Here is an 18431-nt window from a genome sequence, read left to right as displayed (position 1 = left end):
CCACATTTACCGTAACATGGTACTTCCCTAAAGACTAGACAAGCTGGAACCCTCTATTATCAACGTCCATAGAGCTTCAGTTGCATGCACCATATTTTGACATACCCAGTGCAATTGCACACCCCTCTTTGTGAATTTGCTTGCATCTTGAATAATATGATGTGCTGGTGCTTGCCTTTGTGCTCATATTTTTTCAGAGCAATAGTTTATGTGCTCACTCCCCTAGTCATTTTGATGTTCGCCAGGGTTGCCGGTGTCCAGTGCAGGAAAACAGTCCTTTGCAAGAAATTTATAAAAATATATATATATACCTCAGTGCCTCGTGAGGATTCAAACTTTGCGCCCACAGATTGCTAATCAAAGATATCACCTCTCAATCACTCCGACAACACTGCAGCAAAGAGTGCTGTGCCTTGTTAGGAATGGTCTGCCGAGGTGGCAACGTGCAGGTTATTTCAGCCTGCTGCACGTGTTTCGATCCACCCACGGTGGGGGCGCCCTTCAGAGAACCAGCGAGGACAGCGCTAACCAACCATGATTTAGAGAACTGCAGAAAACCGGCAGCCACGCGGCAAGGGTCAGCTCAGGGGAGTTCTCCAGGGGAGGTAATTGGCGGAACCTCCCCATGCGCTTTTCGAGACACCAGACAATGGACCGCAGCGGAGGCCACTGTGCGAGGTCCGCTCTGGAATTTAGAGGCGCTGGCTGGGGTCGGGCGTGACAACCTGGCTACGGGGACGCAGGACAATGGAAACCACGACAACTGCGCTGCAGAGGTCGCCTGCCCGCGGAGGGGGCACTGAAACCTGTGTGTGTGTTTGTAAAACGCCCCGCAGAGAGGCAGCTTGTTTACGCTGACATCGAACGTTTTGCCTCGCCTAGGGATCTAGGGAACACAAAGTGGATATAACCAGCTGTTGTCGGCGGCTAGTGTGTGCTCGTCGTCGTGCTCTGTGCTCATCAATGCGGGCTCGTCAAGTCTAGCGGGCTCCATTTGGAAGTCACGCTAGACTGTGTAAATGTATCCCATGTTCAAATGTAAATAATGTAAATAAAGCCTGCTCGCCTAGTCCTGTCGCCCGAAGTTCCTCCGATCGTCCTACAAGCCCGACTTCAAAATCTTGCAGCCTGGAGAGTGCGCTCGTCATGCGCTGATATTAGACAGCTTTAGTTTAGCGTCCGCAACTATAGCGTACGCTATACGCTATAATATAGCGTACGCTAAGCAGCGCACGTTTTCTACAATTTTAGTTGGCCGGCGATATCTTCGGATCTCAGAGGCCATATGCCGTCGTTGCGGCTATTTCGCGCCTTTAGCGACAGGTGGCGCTGACATCTCGAACGTTTCTTTCGTTAGGCTTCGACTCGTTCGAAACGAGAAGCGATCTCGAAAACACCACGAGGTTATCCATAATACTCTGTCGTCAAAGCGGCCTGAGACTAAGCGAAAGCCGTTTACACAGTCATTTGCTACGAACGAAGTGCATTTTACAAAAGCAACGCCAAATTCAATTCGAAGTGGGCAGCCGGGACCGCCGCCATGTTTCCCGCAAGCTCCGCAAACCCCGCAAAAACGCTAACGCTAACTCGTTTGCGTTGCGTACGCCCGCTATACCCGCTATTTCGTTTAGCGTTCAGCGCATGCGCAGTGACGACCCGCTATTTTTTAGCGTACGCAATGGTATGCGTACGCTATACTAAAACTGTCTATTGGCTGACGCCCAACTTGGCTTCTCTTCTTTACTGGATGGTGCTAGCATTGGTGTCTCCATCTTGCAGCGAGTCATCACCCCAGTTGCAGAGGGAGTCTTGATTGTTTTAAAGAGTATGTCAGGCCTATTCACACCTTGTGGCTCCTGCACATAAGGTGCAGGCCGTGGCTGAAGAAGCTGAGCACAAATTTACTCTCGCCAGTGCAGCCAGGGATGCATCAGGTTTGGCAGACTGCTGAGCAGAAAGCAGCAGAAACCACGCCTAAATGTCGACACCAGGCACACAGTTCAGCTCATAGTCTTGAAAACGGCTAAGAGGCTTCACTGAAACAACCCTGCACATCATCCTCATTGTACCTTTTACTACAACCTCCGAGGAGGGCACTTCTCCAGCTAGCGCTGCGACTGTGTTGCATGTTTTGTGCAGGCCTGTTTTTTTTTCTTACCACACCTCTTATTATTCAATGAAGAATAATTTTTCTTACCCTTATATACAGGATTCACTTGGCCTAACACATAGTGCTTTTAATCAGGCAACACATTACAAATTTGTGACTAGAACAGGTGACGGTCATCACACAACACAAAGCTCTCGTAAACATCACACTTTGTTGGTGTCTTTTACAGCACATATGAAGTTCTAATTAATTGTCATTACATAAAGTGGCTGTACTCTCATGTGACTTCGCATGTACAGGTCAAAGCATATATACATGGTACACAATGTTTCCATCTTCATCCTTCATACAAGACCTAAGAGGCTGTACATTGAAAAACGCTCGTATACTATTCAGCTGCCAAAAACAGTGCACAAGTTTAAAAAAATATTTAAATAAAGTTGGAGTTCTGTATTTTTCTAACACTCACTAGCAAGTTCTAGAACCTTTGCAAGTTCTATTGGCATCCATTATCACCATAATTCCCTGAAGTAGTGGACAAAATTTAGACCCTATGGCTTTGATGAGTGCAAATAAGGTTTGTTAGATATGGATACATATAATAGACTTGAGTGCATTTGAATCATGTTTTCTTAGTTAAGTGCAGTCACATTAAGTGAACTACATATCGTTTTTAACTCGAAGACAAAGATGCATTGAGAGTTGTCTTGGGGCCTACATTTCAAGCCACACTGCACACATTTGAGTCTGAAATTGTGACTTCGAATTAAATACATTACCCTATAAACTGGAATATAGGTTGCCCAGAATATATGTCAACCCCTGACCTTGACTTGGCCAGACAACAATTTGCAATGTGCCAAAGACCACTATATAAGACGAGTGGTGACTTTAGCTGTGTGTGTGTGTATGTTTTTGTTTTTTTTTGGGGGGGGGGGTAAATCTCGTCCTGTATTCTAGTTTATACAGTAGACTGCATGCCCCGTATTTTACATTTATAACTGTTAGTAAACACTACAGCATTGTACAGCAGATTTTTTTAGAGGGAGGGGGGACATATAGCTACATTAGTCTTCCGTTAACTTGACCCTGACGGGACCGGTGAGATTGATCTAATTATCTGGCGGGTTAAAATAAACAGAGATGTACAAAAAATGTCAAAATACACCACTGATTCATTAGCAGTATTTGCCAGAATCGAACATGCCCCCAAGCCAAATGCACGCCCACTTTCTGTGTGTCCAAAGTAGAAAACTAACGTCGAAATTTTGTTGGAGCTCCTAAACAAACAAATCTAACGTGCATCTGGTTTTTTAGCAAGAAAAAAAAAAGTGCTGCAGAATAGCGGCCGGTTTGCTGGACATGCAGCACCTGTCACATCCATTCCTTTTCTTAGTCAGTCTTTCTTGCACTGTTCATTATGCAACTTTACCAACCCCCCGAACTTGCCGCACTTGTCCGTTTCCTTGAGTCAGCTTCACCGCAGTACAATGTTGTTATGCAATAAAGCATACAAACACCACAAAGGTGGTTCTGATTTTGTAACCGATTGCACTGCGCAGGGAATTTTCGGCCCAATTTTCTTGAAAAAAAGAAAAGACGCATAATAGAATCGGGTAAATATTGTGATCAGACATTGTAAGCTACGGTTATTGCTTGAAAATCTTTCTAGCACAGGCCGGAAATAGGAGTTTTCGGCGGGATTTTTTTTTCTTTCTTTTACGTGTGTTGAACACATTAATTGTCCCACAAGATACGCCTAGATACTGCCACTAAAGGGTTTGCTGTTGGAGTCACCATAGGAGTCGGGTGCGTGCTTGCTGATCAGCCAAGTTCGAATTATCTGGTGAAGGCCAATTTTAGGAACGGAATAAGAAAACCTTGGGCCCATAGAAATGCATGGGCTTTGGTCAGGATCGAATTAACTGAAAGATCGAATGAACCGGAGTCAAATTAACGGAAGTCTACTGTATAGTAATAGCTTCAACAAGTAACCTCATTTTAAAAGAAATGGCCAGCAATGCATAATTTGTGCACTTGTGTCATTTGTGCATAATTTGTGTAATTTGTGCAATGCACTTTTTTACTTAAGCAATATACAAAAACTGTGTTGGCACATGATAGGAACTGGTAGCTTACCACTTACACGGGATGCAATAAATTATTTACACACACACAAAAAAAAAATAACCCTCATTTGAGGGCACATTGTACCCTGTGTTTGCAACACCCCTCTACAGTTTTTAAAAGACCACTAAATAGAAGCACTAAACCAGCTTGCACTGGTGAGGTATTCTTGAAAGCTTGTATTTTCACTCCTGTGACACATGTTCATTACTAACGGAGAAAATTAATGCAAAACTTCCCTTTTTTGAATTTTGCACACGAACTGCAGCACCACTATGTCAGTGTGACATCGTGGACTTCAAGCTATTTTCTCAAATTTGGAGCATTTTAGCACAAGAAAAAGTTTTTATACCTTTCTAAGCGAGTCTTTGGTTTACTTAGAATGCAATGTATTCCTTCTTTGTCGACGAACAATTAACTAGACAGGAGAGATGCTCCATGTCCTTACAGGAAGATTGAGCAGGACCTTTAATGGAGTGTCACTGCAGTTCTTTTGTTTTTTGTGCATTTTTCTGGCCTACAAAGCATCTGCTCACAGTAACAGTCACCTTTTCAGCATTCTAAAAATGGCAATTTACTAACAGCTTATCTTAACGTTCCTCTTTAGTGTCCCTTAACCCTAAACCAGACTCAACATAACACCATGTACACATGAGACATTGTGCAATAATTGTTTGTTGGTAGCCACATCTGAAGATTATTAGTACACATTCAAGTCACAGATGAAGATGACTTAGTGTGTGCCTTGGGGAAAGACAGCTCATTTCATTTGTCTTTCTGTATTTCATAAGAATGCATTTAGCTATAAAAAGTATTTTAAAGCAATAGCACAAAACGAAACCACTGGAATGTCTGAGACTAATGTTTAGCAATGCTACTGTTGGTACCTCTTGGGAGAGACTCAAAATTCTGATACACAAGTGTGATCTTGGCAGCTGAAAACAAGCTACAAACGATAAATAGTGAAACCAACATTCCACAACAACCAATTTCAATACATTCCATGTATAAATGCAGCACTAAAAGGACAAAAGTGCTTTTGTTTTCTTTTTTTGTGAGCATTTGCCATACAGCATCAATAGTACTACAAACTGTCATATATGTATTAAAGTACATGCAGGAGATTTTAATGTCACCTCTACCTGTGTGACAAAATATTCAACTATGTTCGACACTGCAAAAAACGAGCATGTCCATTACAGAGTTTAAGGTCAGCCAAATGGAAATTAATTAAAGAAGTTATGTGGAACGAAAGGTAGATGAATGTGGCATTATCACTAGCTGTAATTTTTTCAGGAAACGGGCACAGTACCTCGGATTACAGGGTTGCTTTTCTAATGATCTTTCAAAGGAAAGCATCATTGTTTACATCCAAACATATCATTGCTACATTTGTGACAAGACTTGCTACTGGACCATGTAGCTAGGTTTACATTCTATTCCTGGCATTCCAATGTTGTAGAAGGTGAGGACATTTCTTAACAATCCTGCCCTTTACTAAAAGTGGGGACCCAATAAGAGCCCACCACACTGCCCGAAGCAACCACTTAGAGACACGCATGTGCACACAGATGCTGCCCTGGTAACTTATGACAAACATTATGAATCTGGCCAGTTTAGTTGATGCCAATGCATATTACACTACTATTTATTAACTTGTGTGTATATAGGTCACACACTGTTCACTGCAATTAAAAAAACCGTGGAACACCCTGTGAAGGTTCAGTATGTGGTCCCTGACTAAATATAGCTTTTTGTAACATGTAGCATTCATATATTGATTTTTTGAATAAACTTACTCTGCTTCTTGTCCCTCACAAGCAGCACTGTCGACCACATACTAAAACACCTTTTGTCTGATCTCAATGATGCATTAAGTGAACAAACCATAGAAAACAGCAGAGAAGACGTACATGAATACACAAGGCAAAAAGAATGCCATATTATTGGCATAAAAGCAAGTGGTGAAGGTAATGATTTGAAAAATTTTGGCTAGCTGTACTGTGACAATGTCACAAATTAGCATGTGTCTGGGAAACAGCTTCTGGTAGACCTTTTAGTATTTTTCATTACACACGTGTGCCAGAGGGAACACAAATTCCATTACAGATGTTTGGTAGAAGTTCGTAAGAGGCTCAGACATGGAACACTTCTATAGTATTAATATGAGGCACACTGAAAACGATGGAAGGTGACAGTGCTCCAAGATGGAAGGTGACACAGTGCCAGACATGCAAGCGGAAGGGGCGAAAAAAAAGGGAGACCAGTGTGACTTCACTCACATTTTTTCCCCTCAAAAAGTTTAACCCAGGTATCACCCGAGCGGTGCCCCAAGTTGAAAATGTACCCTAGGTTAGCAAAACATTCCAGGGCCCCTAAACCACTTACACAAAAGTAAAACTATAAGTTTGTCTGTAACGAACCCCCTTCTTCTCAACTCATCTCTGGGATCACTTGCATGCAGGCAAAATGACCTCCATTAATCTTGAACAATGGATTATGGTATCGGGAGAATGAACACAGAGAGGCTTTTCGTGTCAAAACACCCCCAAATTTTTTTTATCCTCATAAGAAAAACTCTTAAGAAAGAGAAGCAGATTATTAGCAGGCTGGAAACATTTACAAAAATTTTGAGCACATTGAAAACACCTGTGTGTGCAGGTTACAAACACCTGCCTCCTATACCCCTTTAAAGATAACGCTCTGGCTATTCTACTGTATGCTACCTACATTTAACGTGAAAAATTACAGTATATTGTAAGAGCAAAAGGACATATATTGTTTTCATACTTAATGCTTAGTAGGAGCAGCACATTCACATATTGTGAGTGTACAATCACATCCATGCCAGAAGCAGCTTAGACTACAATAGCTTTTTTTTTTTTTGGTAATGTGACACAATAAACACATGTGCTCGTCACAAACCTACAATAAACGATGCAAGACCTGTTGCATGCTGTTATACCTATCTACAAAAAAGTGGCTGAAAAAGACATTCAGAGTACTGCTCCACAGCAGCTGATCAAGAAATCTACAATAAACTTCTCTAAAATTCATGAGCCTCCAATGCTGTGCATCAGCTACTGCTGTTCATCACTATTCAGTCTGTCTTTAGCACTCTGAAAACTCCAGCGTTTTGGTACTATCACACTGACAGCTGTCACAAGGAAGATGACTTCAGCTGGCCATTCTTGTTCATTAACTTCACGCCACCTGTTCACTGGGCTTAGGCACATGTAATCACCCACCCCCATCATCACACAGGTGTGCCAATTGGTTCGGACCGAACTGACATGGCTGCTAACACTTGTGTCAACTTGGCATGTCTTTCACAGGATGCCACAGTGGCACCACGTGCACCCCACAGGAACAGCAGATGAAACTCAGTCCGAAAGAGGTCCAGCATAATGTCATCTAACTTTACATTCTCAAACACAATCTCGCCGTTGCGCCGATATGTTGGAAGCTGTTGAGTCACCAACCGCTGCTGTTCTAGGTGTGAAAGCAACAACTGAAGACCATAGTCAGCAGTTGAGTTCTCCCAAGGGAGTAGAAGCAGCTCTGAACTAGTGTCCTTGCGTTGGGCAGATGTTGCAGATGGATTTACAAGCAGCCCTTCAAAGCTGTGCTCCAGGATGAGCAGTATAGAGAGTAAGTAAGGCAGGCAGGTGTTGGGTGCTTGAGGGTTGCTACATTCCTGCATGTTCTTCAGGGCTGGCCGCAGCTTGGTCTCGTAGGCAAGTGCTGTGTCTGTATGTCGTTGGCGCAATGCCAGCCATGTGGTCTTCAATCGAGAGATCTGAAAGGAGCAGGAGTCCAAGGGTGAGTCTACTGAGCATAGTACAGTGTAGAAAGCAGTTGAAGGGGTAGAACAACATCTGTTGTAAGGTAGAGTTTGCCTGTTGCATTCACAAAAGATATATTTAATTCACCATGTACTTCAGAGAGGCCACAAATGTATGTGCTGTTCAGGTGCACATAAGGAAGAGTGTTCAAGCAGTAACTAAGCTGACAACTGCAGTGCCTGCCTTGGTATTTATTGGTATTCTATTTCACCTTGCCTGGAATACAGGTCAGCTACCAATCAAACATATGGCATGAGCATTCTGAAGTACAACAGAGTGAAAAATGGCTCAAAATTTCAAAATGAACAAATTTTCTGTTCTACTGCTCATACACATGAAATAACCAAGGTTGGAGCTGGGCAAGTCTCTATACACTCACAGTTCAGCACTTAGAAAAATGTGATGAAGCAGTCCAGACAGGTTCATTAAAATAAATTAGTTTAGGATAGTTTATATGCATTTTTTCTTATACTTCTCCTTTGTCCCATTCCCTCCTTACCACATTACAGGGAACTCAAATGTAAAGGGCTTACTTTTCTCCAGGAGGTAATAACTACTATTATTAGCCTCTAGAAGCCTCATTGGCGCCCTCTTTTGTGAAGTGTCAGATGATGGACTCTGTTGCCATGCCTCGTATGCACTGGCTATGTGAAGGTTGATGCAATTGACCAGCCTAACGTACTCGAGTTTTTAAAGCCACTCAAACACCATACGGTTTTGTATACCTTCAATACATCAAGGAGGATAAAGCTTCAGAAGCTTGCTGCCTCCACTGTGCTCAGGGAACCTGCCCTTTGCTGTAAAGATGATTGTGATAAAGAACATATTTAAATGGTGCATTGTTGTGTTTCAACATTTTATAAAATTAACAACTTTCCTCAAGATGTTAAGACATATTCTAAAACTATATAAGTTTGGGTTCCACTTAAGGTTCAGATTTGTTCCAAGAATACCGGTTCGGGTTCTAGCTCAGTTCTGGCCAAAAGTTCGATTCAGATTCAGCTTTTGATTCAGGTTCTGGTGCATTTCAAGACCCTGATTAATATCCAGAATAAAGAGTAGTTAGGAGATTCCTTTGCAGGAAAAGTCTAAAGCATGCTTGAAAACTGCAAAACATGACAAAGGTTGGTGCAATTACTACATGAGAGTGGCCTCTCATCAGTGAAATTGTGAGGTTAACTTATGTAGAATTAATTATGTAGCACTAAATGAGTGGAATTAAGAGCAAAATGTATATGAACTGTGTTAACTAGATACACAGCAGCTTAGTCAATGTGTCATCTTGTGACAGCCATAAGACCATGCTTCAGTTCCAAAACTGCATATGGCATGACGTTCGCTGACTTGAGTCATGAAAATGCGGTTGGACTTTTAGGCCATGTTGATAGTGATTTTATGGAAGACAGATTAAAGAATATGATGCTTGTTGGCCTAACAATAATACCCAATTGTATAAAATTTACACTCGAAAAAAATATAGACAGTAATTTAAGAGCACCAATATTATACATTTGTGCATTGAGAGCGGAAGAAAACTAAGAAGAATGCAGCAATTCCACCCAGAGCATAGCAGGTGGCAAAGGTGAGTCCCTCTGCTGGTGTCATTGGAATGCCATACACAGCACCATCATTTGTTGCATATGAGGCCAATAGCAAAGAACAGCTGCTATATGAAACTAGGATTCAATGCTTTAACAATTATTTGTTAAATGTGACTTTACAAGGAAGTCACGATTTTAGCCCAACTTTTCTTGAATTGGTTCTCTAAAATTGTGTGTCAGGAGGCACTACAAAAGTTGTTTAATGCTGCAGCTACATTTTTTCAGGGCTTTCAAGTTGACTGTCGCAAATGACAATTAGAAGAGTAACTAACTGTACTGCCATCATTTTAGAAATGGTTCATTCAGAAGTATATGAATTCAAAGGAGAGAACCATAAAGAAAAATATTCCAAAGATGCAGAAAAATAAAGCACAAAGCTACAATCCTTGCAGTGAATAAGCAATAAAAAAAGCTCATGTTGATTTAATAGTTAAAAAAAGAAAACTACCTGCGACATAGCAAGTCCTTGCATGATTCCTGTGAAACCATAAAGGTTTCCCAAAGCTGTCTTTGTGTCACCAGCCACTTGGATCCACTTGTTGAGCAGCTCCACACGCTCCACATCATCGGCACACATCAACAGCGTTGACGCAACAAACAGTTTCAGGCACTCAGTCCTAAATGAAAAATGTGAAACAGTTACATACATTTCACTCACCCCTTTAGCAAGTTTTGTCATGGTCAACATCAATAAAAGGGTAAATACAGAATCACAAAAGTCATATTTTTGATGAACTGTGGCAAGACAGAGAATGAAAAAGTGGGGCACTTGGAAGTTAATGAATCACTGATGCACAGGTAGATAAGTAATCCAGCATCTCCTTTTGTAGTATCACTATTGAGTTCTGTTAAAGAGGGATATGGCTTTTAAAATCAACTTCCTTATTTCTTCATGAATTTTGATGAAAATTGGTAGAGGTAGTGGTAATTTTTCTGCGATATTATCATATAAATTTCAGTTATATCTCAACAACTTCTTTATTTAAAAATTTCTTCTCCTTTTCGACTTGTCCCCAGCCTGAACAACTTACTAAATGTGATAAGAGACTCGTTCGAATCATTGTGCGTTCCAAAATGAATGGTTGAAGACGTGAAATTCCTAATTTTTTTTTTTTACAACATGATTTCTTTAGTTCTCATTTTTTATGAGGTGACTGTACAACAGGCATACAGACTGTGAACAACTAGTCGAATCATTAATTCAGAAGAAGTCACATTGGAAAAGCAAGAATGCCACACCCTGAATAGCACTTCAAAGTACGAAGACAGAATTGAAAAAGAATTGGCAGTCATGAACAAATCAGCAGCACAAGCTGTGTAGGAAGGAAGAAATACAGTTTCAAGAAAATGATTTTCAAAGCTGTACCTTGGATTTTAAGTTATCAAAATGCACCAGGGCTGTAGTCATTGATGCCCTATCAATGGCCTATCAGTGGAGTGTTTTGCCTTTAGTCTGAAGTGCTTTGCTTGCCTTTTTTTTCTCCAAGACATCCTTCTCGACTTCTCTGTGAAGAGCATGTTGGCCAGGTTGCAGACCAAATGTTGCACAATATCCCACAAGAGCACAGTGGGTCCTAAAATTGCGTTTTGCCTTGTTGCCTTGTTGGTGACTAGGTCTAGTGGAGCAGGGAGGCTTACCCCTTAGCAATGCTCACATAATGTATCTATCGCATTCAGTGGCACACCTCTGTCTTTTTGTAGCAATGACCAGATGACTAAGCAAAGGCTTTCAGAAGCATTTTGATTTTTTTCTTTTTTTTTTCCTGCACAGGGGCTGAGCTGCACATTAAAAAAGCACATTTACATGGGCAGCAATGCAGCTGAAACATGCATGCCTGCACAAAGGCTGAGCTGCACATTAGAAAAGTACATTTACATGGGTAGTCATGCAGCTGAAACATGCATGCCTTGCAAGTCAGCACTTATGTGGAGGTTAACCTTGTACTTTTGCGGCCTAATGTTTTCACCAGCTACCATATTTTGAGAACATTGTACTGTACCAACTTTTTCTCTTTTGAACCTTGTGAGGGCCTGGAGAGCTTAAGAAATGCAGCGGAAGGCTTGTTGAATAGCATGAGCATAGCTAAATGTGACATCCTTGGTGCCCCCCCCTTTCATTTGCATTTTTTTTTTATTTTTATTGGCACCTGCACATCACATGCTTCGATGTGAATGAATTGAAATAATCAAGCCAAAAAAAGCGAGGAAGTGCCGACCTGCACTGTAGCTTAATACCTCTGTCGCACGAGCATGCAAAAACTCTTTCACATAAGCGGTCTTTTAGCAAGTTGAAATACTTTTTATTCAAAAGGCGTTGCACAGCAGACACATGGCACTGACAATCTCTTTTTAGTGTGTGCTTCTGGGCATGCTACTGAAAGCGTGGCGCTGGCATTCGAAACAAAATCAGGCAAATTAAAGTGCTCTATCTCAAGATATAAGTGAAAAATTGTTGTACTACACATTTTTCAAATAAGTTTAATAATGCCAGACTAAGAAACGTTATAGCAAAGATTTATTCTCGTACTTTAAAGAGCGTGTGCAGGAATAGCGAAGTGCACAAGTTTGTCTGGCAACAATGGGCTTCTCTTATCACGTTGGCTGCAGCTGCAGCGTTCCCGCCACGGGCTACCTTCAATGGTCAGGCGGCGCAGCGATCGGCTCAGCCGTCAGCGTCACCATGTCAGTTGCGCAAAACACCGAGGTGGCCACTGCTACAGAGGTATGCTTTTGCAGCACTTGTTTGAAAAGTGTCGGTCGTTTTAAATTGTGGTTTTAAGGCAATCGAAAACATCGAGGCCCATTTTGAACCACCGACACTTGAGAAAGGATGTCAAATTTACGACTACAACCATGTATATCGTGTCAAAGAAGCAAACAGCACTGACATCGCAGCGAGGTGCTTAAAATAAATTATGCAGTTTTAGGTGTCAGAACCATGATCTGATTATGAGGCACATCACAGTGGGGGACTCCGGAATAATTTGGACCACCTGGGGTTCCTTTACGTGGACCTAAATCTAAGCACACTGGTGTTTTCACATTTCGCCCCCATAGAAATTTGGCCACCGTGGCTGGGATTTGATCCCGCGACCTCGTGCTTAGCAGCCGAACACCATAGCAACTAAGCAACCACTGCAGGCCGCGAAGTGTCTGTCACAACAAATCAAGCATGCTTACGACGTCGAACTCAAAGTAAGTTAACAAATAATTATTTTATTCCACTTAAGTGAGCAAGTACGGCCGTGGACGTTTTTCAACTGTCATTTTAGCTCAATTACTTGGAGCGTGCCTTGCACCTCACAATTGTAGAGGTTTTGGCGAATTGGTAGGCAAGTGCTTTTTTCTCCGTTGACAAAGTGCCTCGAGCATATTCTAGTATTGTCGTTTGGGCTCGTATGTAAGAGGGCATTACCGCTGAAGCATAATAGAGAGCAATCAGCTGAGACTGAACAAATATACACTAGCCTGCGCGAGAGAAATGCTAATTTTCAAATACTCTATGTGTTCTGTGGTGTACTCCAACCTTAGTTCTGCTGTTCTAAGCACGAGAAAACATTGGCACGAATGAGCCCGGTTCCAGCAGTCGCGTCTCAGCAGCAGTCAGCAGCAGGAAGAAGCACAGTGCGTACAAAGCTCCAGCACGGAGCGCTTACAAAGCTAGATTTGACACATACCAACCACTGCGCGTTTGTTTTGGAGCAAGACAAGCTAAACAACTATCTAAACTAATTTTCAACAGCAGGAATCAGTTAACACATTTTTATGCAGTTGACACTATATTGTGTGTTTTTACGAATGTCGCTGCTGGTTCTTTTTTTTCTTTTTTTTTTGCATTATATCTTAGTTCGTTTAACAGAAATTCACAAGACCCACATGAACCGCTAAGATCCAGTTCAGCCACTGGGTTGCTTCTCCCGGTTTTGAAGGGAAGCGGTACCATTTGATGCCGACATCCCCTTCGCGGTTGTGACAATCCTGAACACAGCAGTATCTGTGCTTGTTTTTTTTGTTCACGCTTTTCACGGTGGAGCTGCCAAGAGGCTGCGATGAATCCATTGGAAAATTGGAAAAGCTGGCTTTCAAGTGGGTCTGAGCGCACCACGGAAATGGTGAAATAACGGTGAGGGCCTACTCGCGGGTGCTCACCGTCGCTGCTAGGTGGCGCGATATATACAGGCAAACTTCATTGCAGGGTGCCCATGGGGTGCTTTTTGCGTGCGCCCAGGTCTGTTTCGTCAGCGGCGTTGGCCATCGATGCTGACAATGCTGCACGCTATTTTTCTCGTCCGCGCGGCGCGTCTGTAAGCGTCATCACGGGACAACCGCGACCCGTTCGACCTACTTACGAGAGTACAGAAAAAAATGAACATTACTGGGTTTACTGCACCATCCGCGAGACATAAAATAATTTTTTTACGATGAGCCCAGACGACATAAAAATACGCATTGGCTTATTTTTTTTTCAATATATAATAATTGCTGGCACCCACTGGTTTTGAGGCTACTCCTTTTCGGCCGTAAAAGAGATCGACGAACTTCGTTTCCAGAAAAGAACAGTTCTGAAAATAGATAGGTCGTCGTGTGTCTGCGGGCGAAACTCCTTTCCAGAGAAGTATTTGTTCAAAAGAATTCCAAGTGCCCATGTGACAGGGGTATAAGAAATCGTGAAAAATAAAAATAAATAAATAAATAAAATGAAAGCCCCATTCCGGTGCGCGATGTCCTTGGTCGCAGAGCCCGAGGTGTGCAAAATTCTCAGCTGCTAGTCCGAGGTGTCCGCGCGCGATGTTCTTGATCGCCGAGTCCAATGCGCCGATACGCGAAATGCCTAGCCGCGGGTCCGACGAGCACGCGCGCGATACGCATGGTCGCGGGTCCTGAGAGTTGCGTGCGCGATGTGCTTGGTTGCGACACCTATGCTCGAAAGGCTTAGCCGTGGGCCCGAGGATTGCTTGGGCAATGTGCTTGGAAGTATAACTTGGGAGCGAAACACCGATGCTCGAAAGGTTTATCCACCCACCCGAGGATTAGGCGCGCGATGTGCTTGGTCGTGAAGTCCGCGTCGCAGATGCTCGGAGTGCTTAGCTGCGAGTCTGAGACGTCCAGTAAAGGTGGGCTCGGCTGCGCTTCTGCGGTGTCTACGCCGCGCCCATTATCGACACTCTTCGAGATCACGGTGGTCGAGACGTCGATAGCTCGCGAGGTGCAAAGACCAGCAGACGACGCCCTTTGAAGCGAGTGCCGGACCAATGGCGAACCGTGCTGGAGTTACGTGGCGAGCGCGACCAATCGGAGACCCCGAAACGACCTTCAGTTATGCGATTTTTTGTGCGCATGTTTCTGTATGGAGAAGATATCTGAAGCGGTAAATTTGAATACGGAGAAATGCGCTTTCCGACGAGACCAAAATCGCAGCACTCGGTTGCGCCGTTCCGGGGATATTGTGGCTTGAAAAACGCTGTTCTTTCGTGATTTCTGCGAAATTTTTCGCAACCTTGGCTGATACAACAAATTATTTAGAGTACTTCTACGTGTTTTTCAGGGATTAAATTTCGGAATCGAGTAGAAAATAGTTTATAGAAACTGAAAATGATATTTAAAGAAAAATCAATTTTGGGGCCATATTTCGCGATGCGAAAGACGCATCCCCCCCTAAATCAACCCAAGTAGAAGCAGATTGAATAAACGCATGTCCTCCCTTCAAAAAATTAGTTTAACTAAGTTTAGAGGCCTTTGTGGGATCTTTGAACAAAGGTGAATTTAAAAATAAATATCAAGTTAACCGACATAAAATGAACAGTCGATGGTATATGCCCTTCCGTACTCACCACAATTACTTTAAAGGACCCCTCGCCAGGTCTGAGAATTGCTAACAAATTAGTGCAATCTGTATAGATCATGTATGTGATGATGATCATGTCTGAAAAACATTACAGCTACGTATAGAGCAAGAACAGCTGAATATTCAAATGAAAGCCTGCGCACCCTTTTTCTCAGAGTAGCCAGTCTCCTCACTAGCAAAAACAATGTACCAGGTCTTGCCTACCAGCCTGCAACTTTAGAGGCCAGAATGTAATGCAGTGCGCAAAACAGCAGCAGCAATGTGAACATAAGTGTACCCATGAAATGCAGAGTGCACAAAAGTGCCACTGGAGATGCACTGTGCAGCATCTCCAGTGGAAAAAGAGGGAAAAAAATGAAGGCAAGGCCCCTGACGTAAACATTACATGGGCTTCCAGCTCCATGTGAGAGAAGGCAGGCGAAAAATGTCGCTTGAAGATATGCTGGTCTAGAGAATAGGAGAAAGGCTCTTCTGCAAGGAGGGTAGCTCACTACGTCGCAACATCACCTTGCAGCATTTAATCTGCTCCTATCTCTACTATTACCAAAACCCTGCAAAAAATATTTGCAGAAGCACTCTGCAGCTTCCAGCACATAAAAAAATATTTATGGTAGGTCTTGGCGAGGGGTTCCCTCAAAGATTTTGAATACTCACATGACACATTCTCAGCAAGATAGACGAAGCAAAATCTCCAATGCATTCAGCAAGCTTAAGCAATAAGCATCTCACCGTTCCAAAAGGTCCTTCCTGAATCGTGATCCTTGGGGCAAAGCCAGCAGTTCCAAACCCACTGAAACACCAAGCCCCAGGTCTCTTTCTCCTTTGAGTCCCAACATATCTAAGTCAAGCCGAGTCAGATGGTTAGCCAAGGCACGAGGCCCACTCTCCAGAAGGACACTACGCACTCGTGCCATAATGCTCTTGTCCAATGGCTTATTATCAGACGGAAGCAGCGTTGTTGCAAATGTCACTAGGTCAAATGTTGATGGCGGGTCAATTTCAGGCACAGTCACCACACGGTTGCAAGCCACTATGTCAGAACATTGCCCAGCTGGCATCTGTGTCAGGCCAGCAGCGCCAGTTCGAATGAGAGTTCGGTGTGGCAACGCTGGCAATCCATGCCGCTTGATATCACTTGGCCGTGTTGCAGGGTCACCAGCTTCAGTGACATGGCATGAACTACCATTGTCAGCAAGTTCAGAATAGACGCCTTCACAGTTGTTGACATACTGTGTCACTGGAACAGGGTCTCTCTTGGCAACTGCTGGCTTTTGTTGCAGTCGTTTTGAGGGAACTCGGCTAGGCTTAGGGGGCGGCTGGTCTTCCGAGCTTCCTTCAAGGTTCCTAAGGTCAGAAACACAATTTATTAGCTGCCTCTGACCAGTAGAGATTGACAAGTTCAAAACACAATATGCTGCGCTTACCAGCCTGCTTTCAATGTAAGATATCTGAGAAATGTTGCAGCATACATAGTGCCGAAAGCAGCCAAATAAGACCATTCACAAACTAACTTAAGAAGAGCTCTATAGCAAACTTAGCAGTCACACCACAAAGGTAACTGACAAATTATTTCGAGGCCTTGCTGGAACTTGAAGCGTCCTATCCCAAACACCAGATACCATAAATTATCTCGTACAGCGTGTTCAGCATTGCCGACATGTCGACATCCAGTTATTTATTCATACATTCTGCATACATGCTAGCTTAAAATAAGAAGCGCACAGCTACAAGTGCAAAATAATGCAGTACTTATGGCAGAGACATGGGCTAATTGGGATCCTGATATGTGATGAATTTCCAGTACTTCAGGACAGTCGGGTACACTGTTCTTCAACTGATTTCACTTCCGAAAGATACACCCACACGTCACATTGTAGCAAACAAAAGATCTAAAATCATGGTCAACGTTCTTGCTGTCTTGTTGACTTTTATTCTCCCAGTATTTTCTGTTTCCCCCAAATCGATGGAAATTCATCATATATCACACAATTCTGTGTCCCATGTATTGTTAACCAAGCTTTAAAGTAAACTGGTGCCATTTACATAGGTGAAATGAGAGGCCATACTTTGCAATAATCCATTTGATTTTTCCATTCTTTTGTTATCTGTTCCGAGTTGATGATTACAGCGATAATGACAGTGTGGCGATGTTCAAGATAATCACAAAGGGCGAAAAAAAATGAGAAGAATTGTTACAATACATGGCCCAAGTTCAGCTTTACTTACACTGACTTTGTGAAACTCATTTTTTTTTATTAACTAGTTAGCCACCTAATAGAAACTAACAAATTTTCCCAACCTTCTGGGGAAATGCATGTTTGTGCCTTAACTGTGGATCATCATTGAAAATTTGTTTTCATTTGTGCCACACAAACCTTTGCACATTTTAATTTTTTTTCACACTGCACAGAAATGGCACAAGAGCAAAAAAATAAAAGCAACAAAAAATGCACATGGAAAATAGCTCAAACATTACACACTAACAGCACTATATGAACACTGCAGCACTGCCATGTTTGCTATATGGCAATTAAAGAAAAGCTGTTGTTGCACTTAGCTGCTACACTACAGATGGCACGTCGTGATGTACGCATTTTTTTGTATAGAAATGGATGGCTGAATGAAAAATCTCCACTTTATAATTTTCATGCCACATATAAGGCCACCAGGAGTGGTACATTTTATTCACTTGAATTTATCACAGTGCATAGACAAGGCCTTTAAATTAGCCATCTGGATTTTTTTAAAGATTGGAATACAATGAACTTCATTTCTCCACATTTTGCACTCTCTGAGCAAAGAACTTGGCAAGTTTGCCATTCACAGTTCTTGCATGAGCAATCCGAATATTAGTGAAGCTGCAGTAGCTGCATAAGCTGCGCTTGTGCCTATATTTTTCCATC

At 42.6% G+C, this 18431-nt stretch overlaps 1 protein-coding gene across 6 annotated transcripts in view; it reads right to left on the bottom strand.

Moving 5' to 3' along the window:
- Positions 1–2216: 2216 nt before the first annotated feature.
- LOC142579923 (breast cancer anti-estrogen resistance protein 3 homolog) overlaps positions 2217–18431 on the bottom strand; it is a 266747-nt gene continuing 250532 nt past the window's right edge. For all 6 annotated transcript variants that reach the window (XM_075690612.1, XM_075690599.1, XM_075690619.1 and 3 more), the window contains 3 exons: positions 16258–16872; positions 10132–10300; positions 2217–8036 (listed from right to left, as the gene is read on the bottom strand). In XM_075690612.1, the coding sequence (XP_075546727.1) occupies positions 7494–8036; positions 10132–10300; positions 16258–16872 (1327 nt within the window). In that variant the 3' untranslated portion in view covers positions 2217–7493. The remainder of the gene's footprint in view (positions 8037–10131; positions 10301–16257; positions 16873–18431) is intronic.

This window comes from Dermacentor variabilis, chromosome 1 (assembly GCF_050947875.1).
Source record: "Dermacentor variabilis isolate Ectoservices chromosome 1, ASM5094787v1, whole genome shotgun sequence".
Lineage (NCBI taxonomy): Eukaryota > Metazoa > Arthropoda > Arachnida > Ixodida > Ixodidae > Dermacentor > Dermacentor variabilis.
This window is presented reverse-complemented; position numbering and strand designations above follow the sequence as displayed.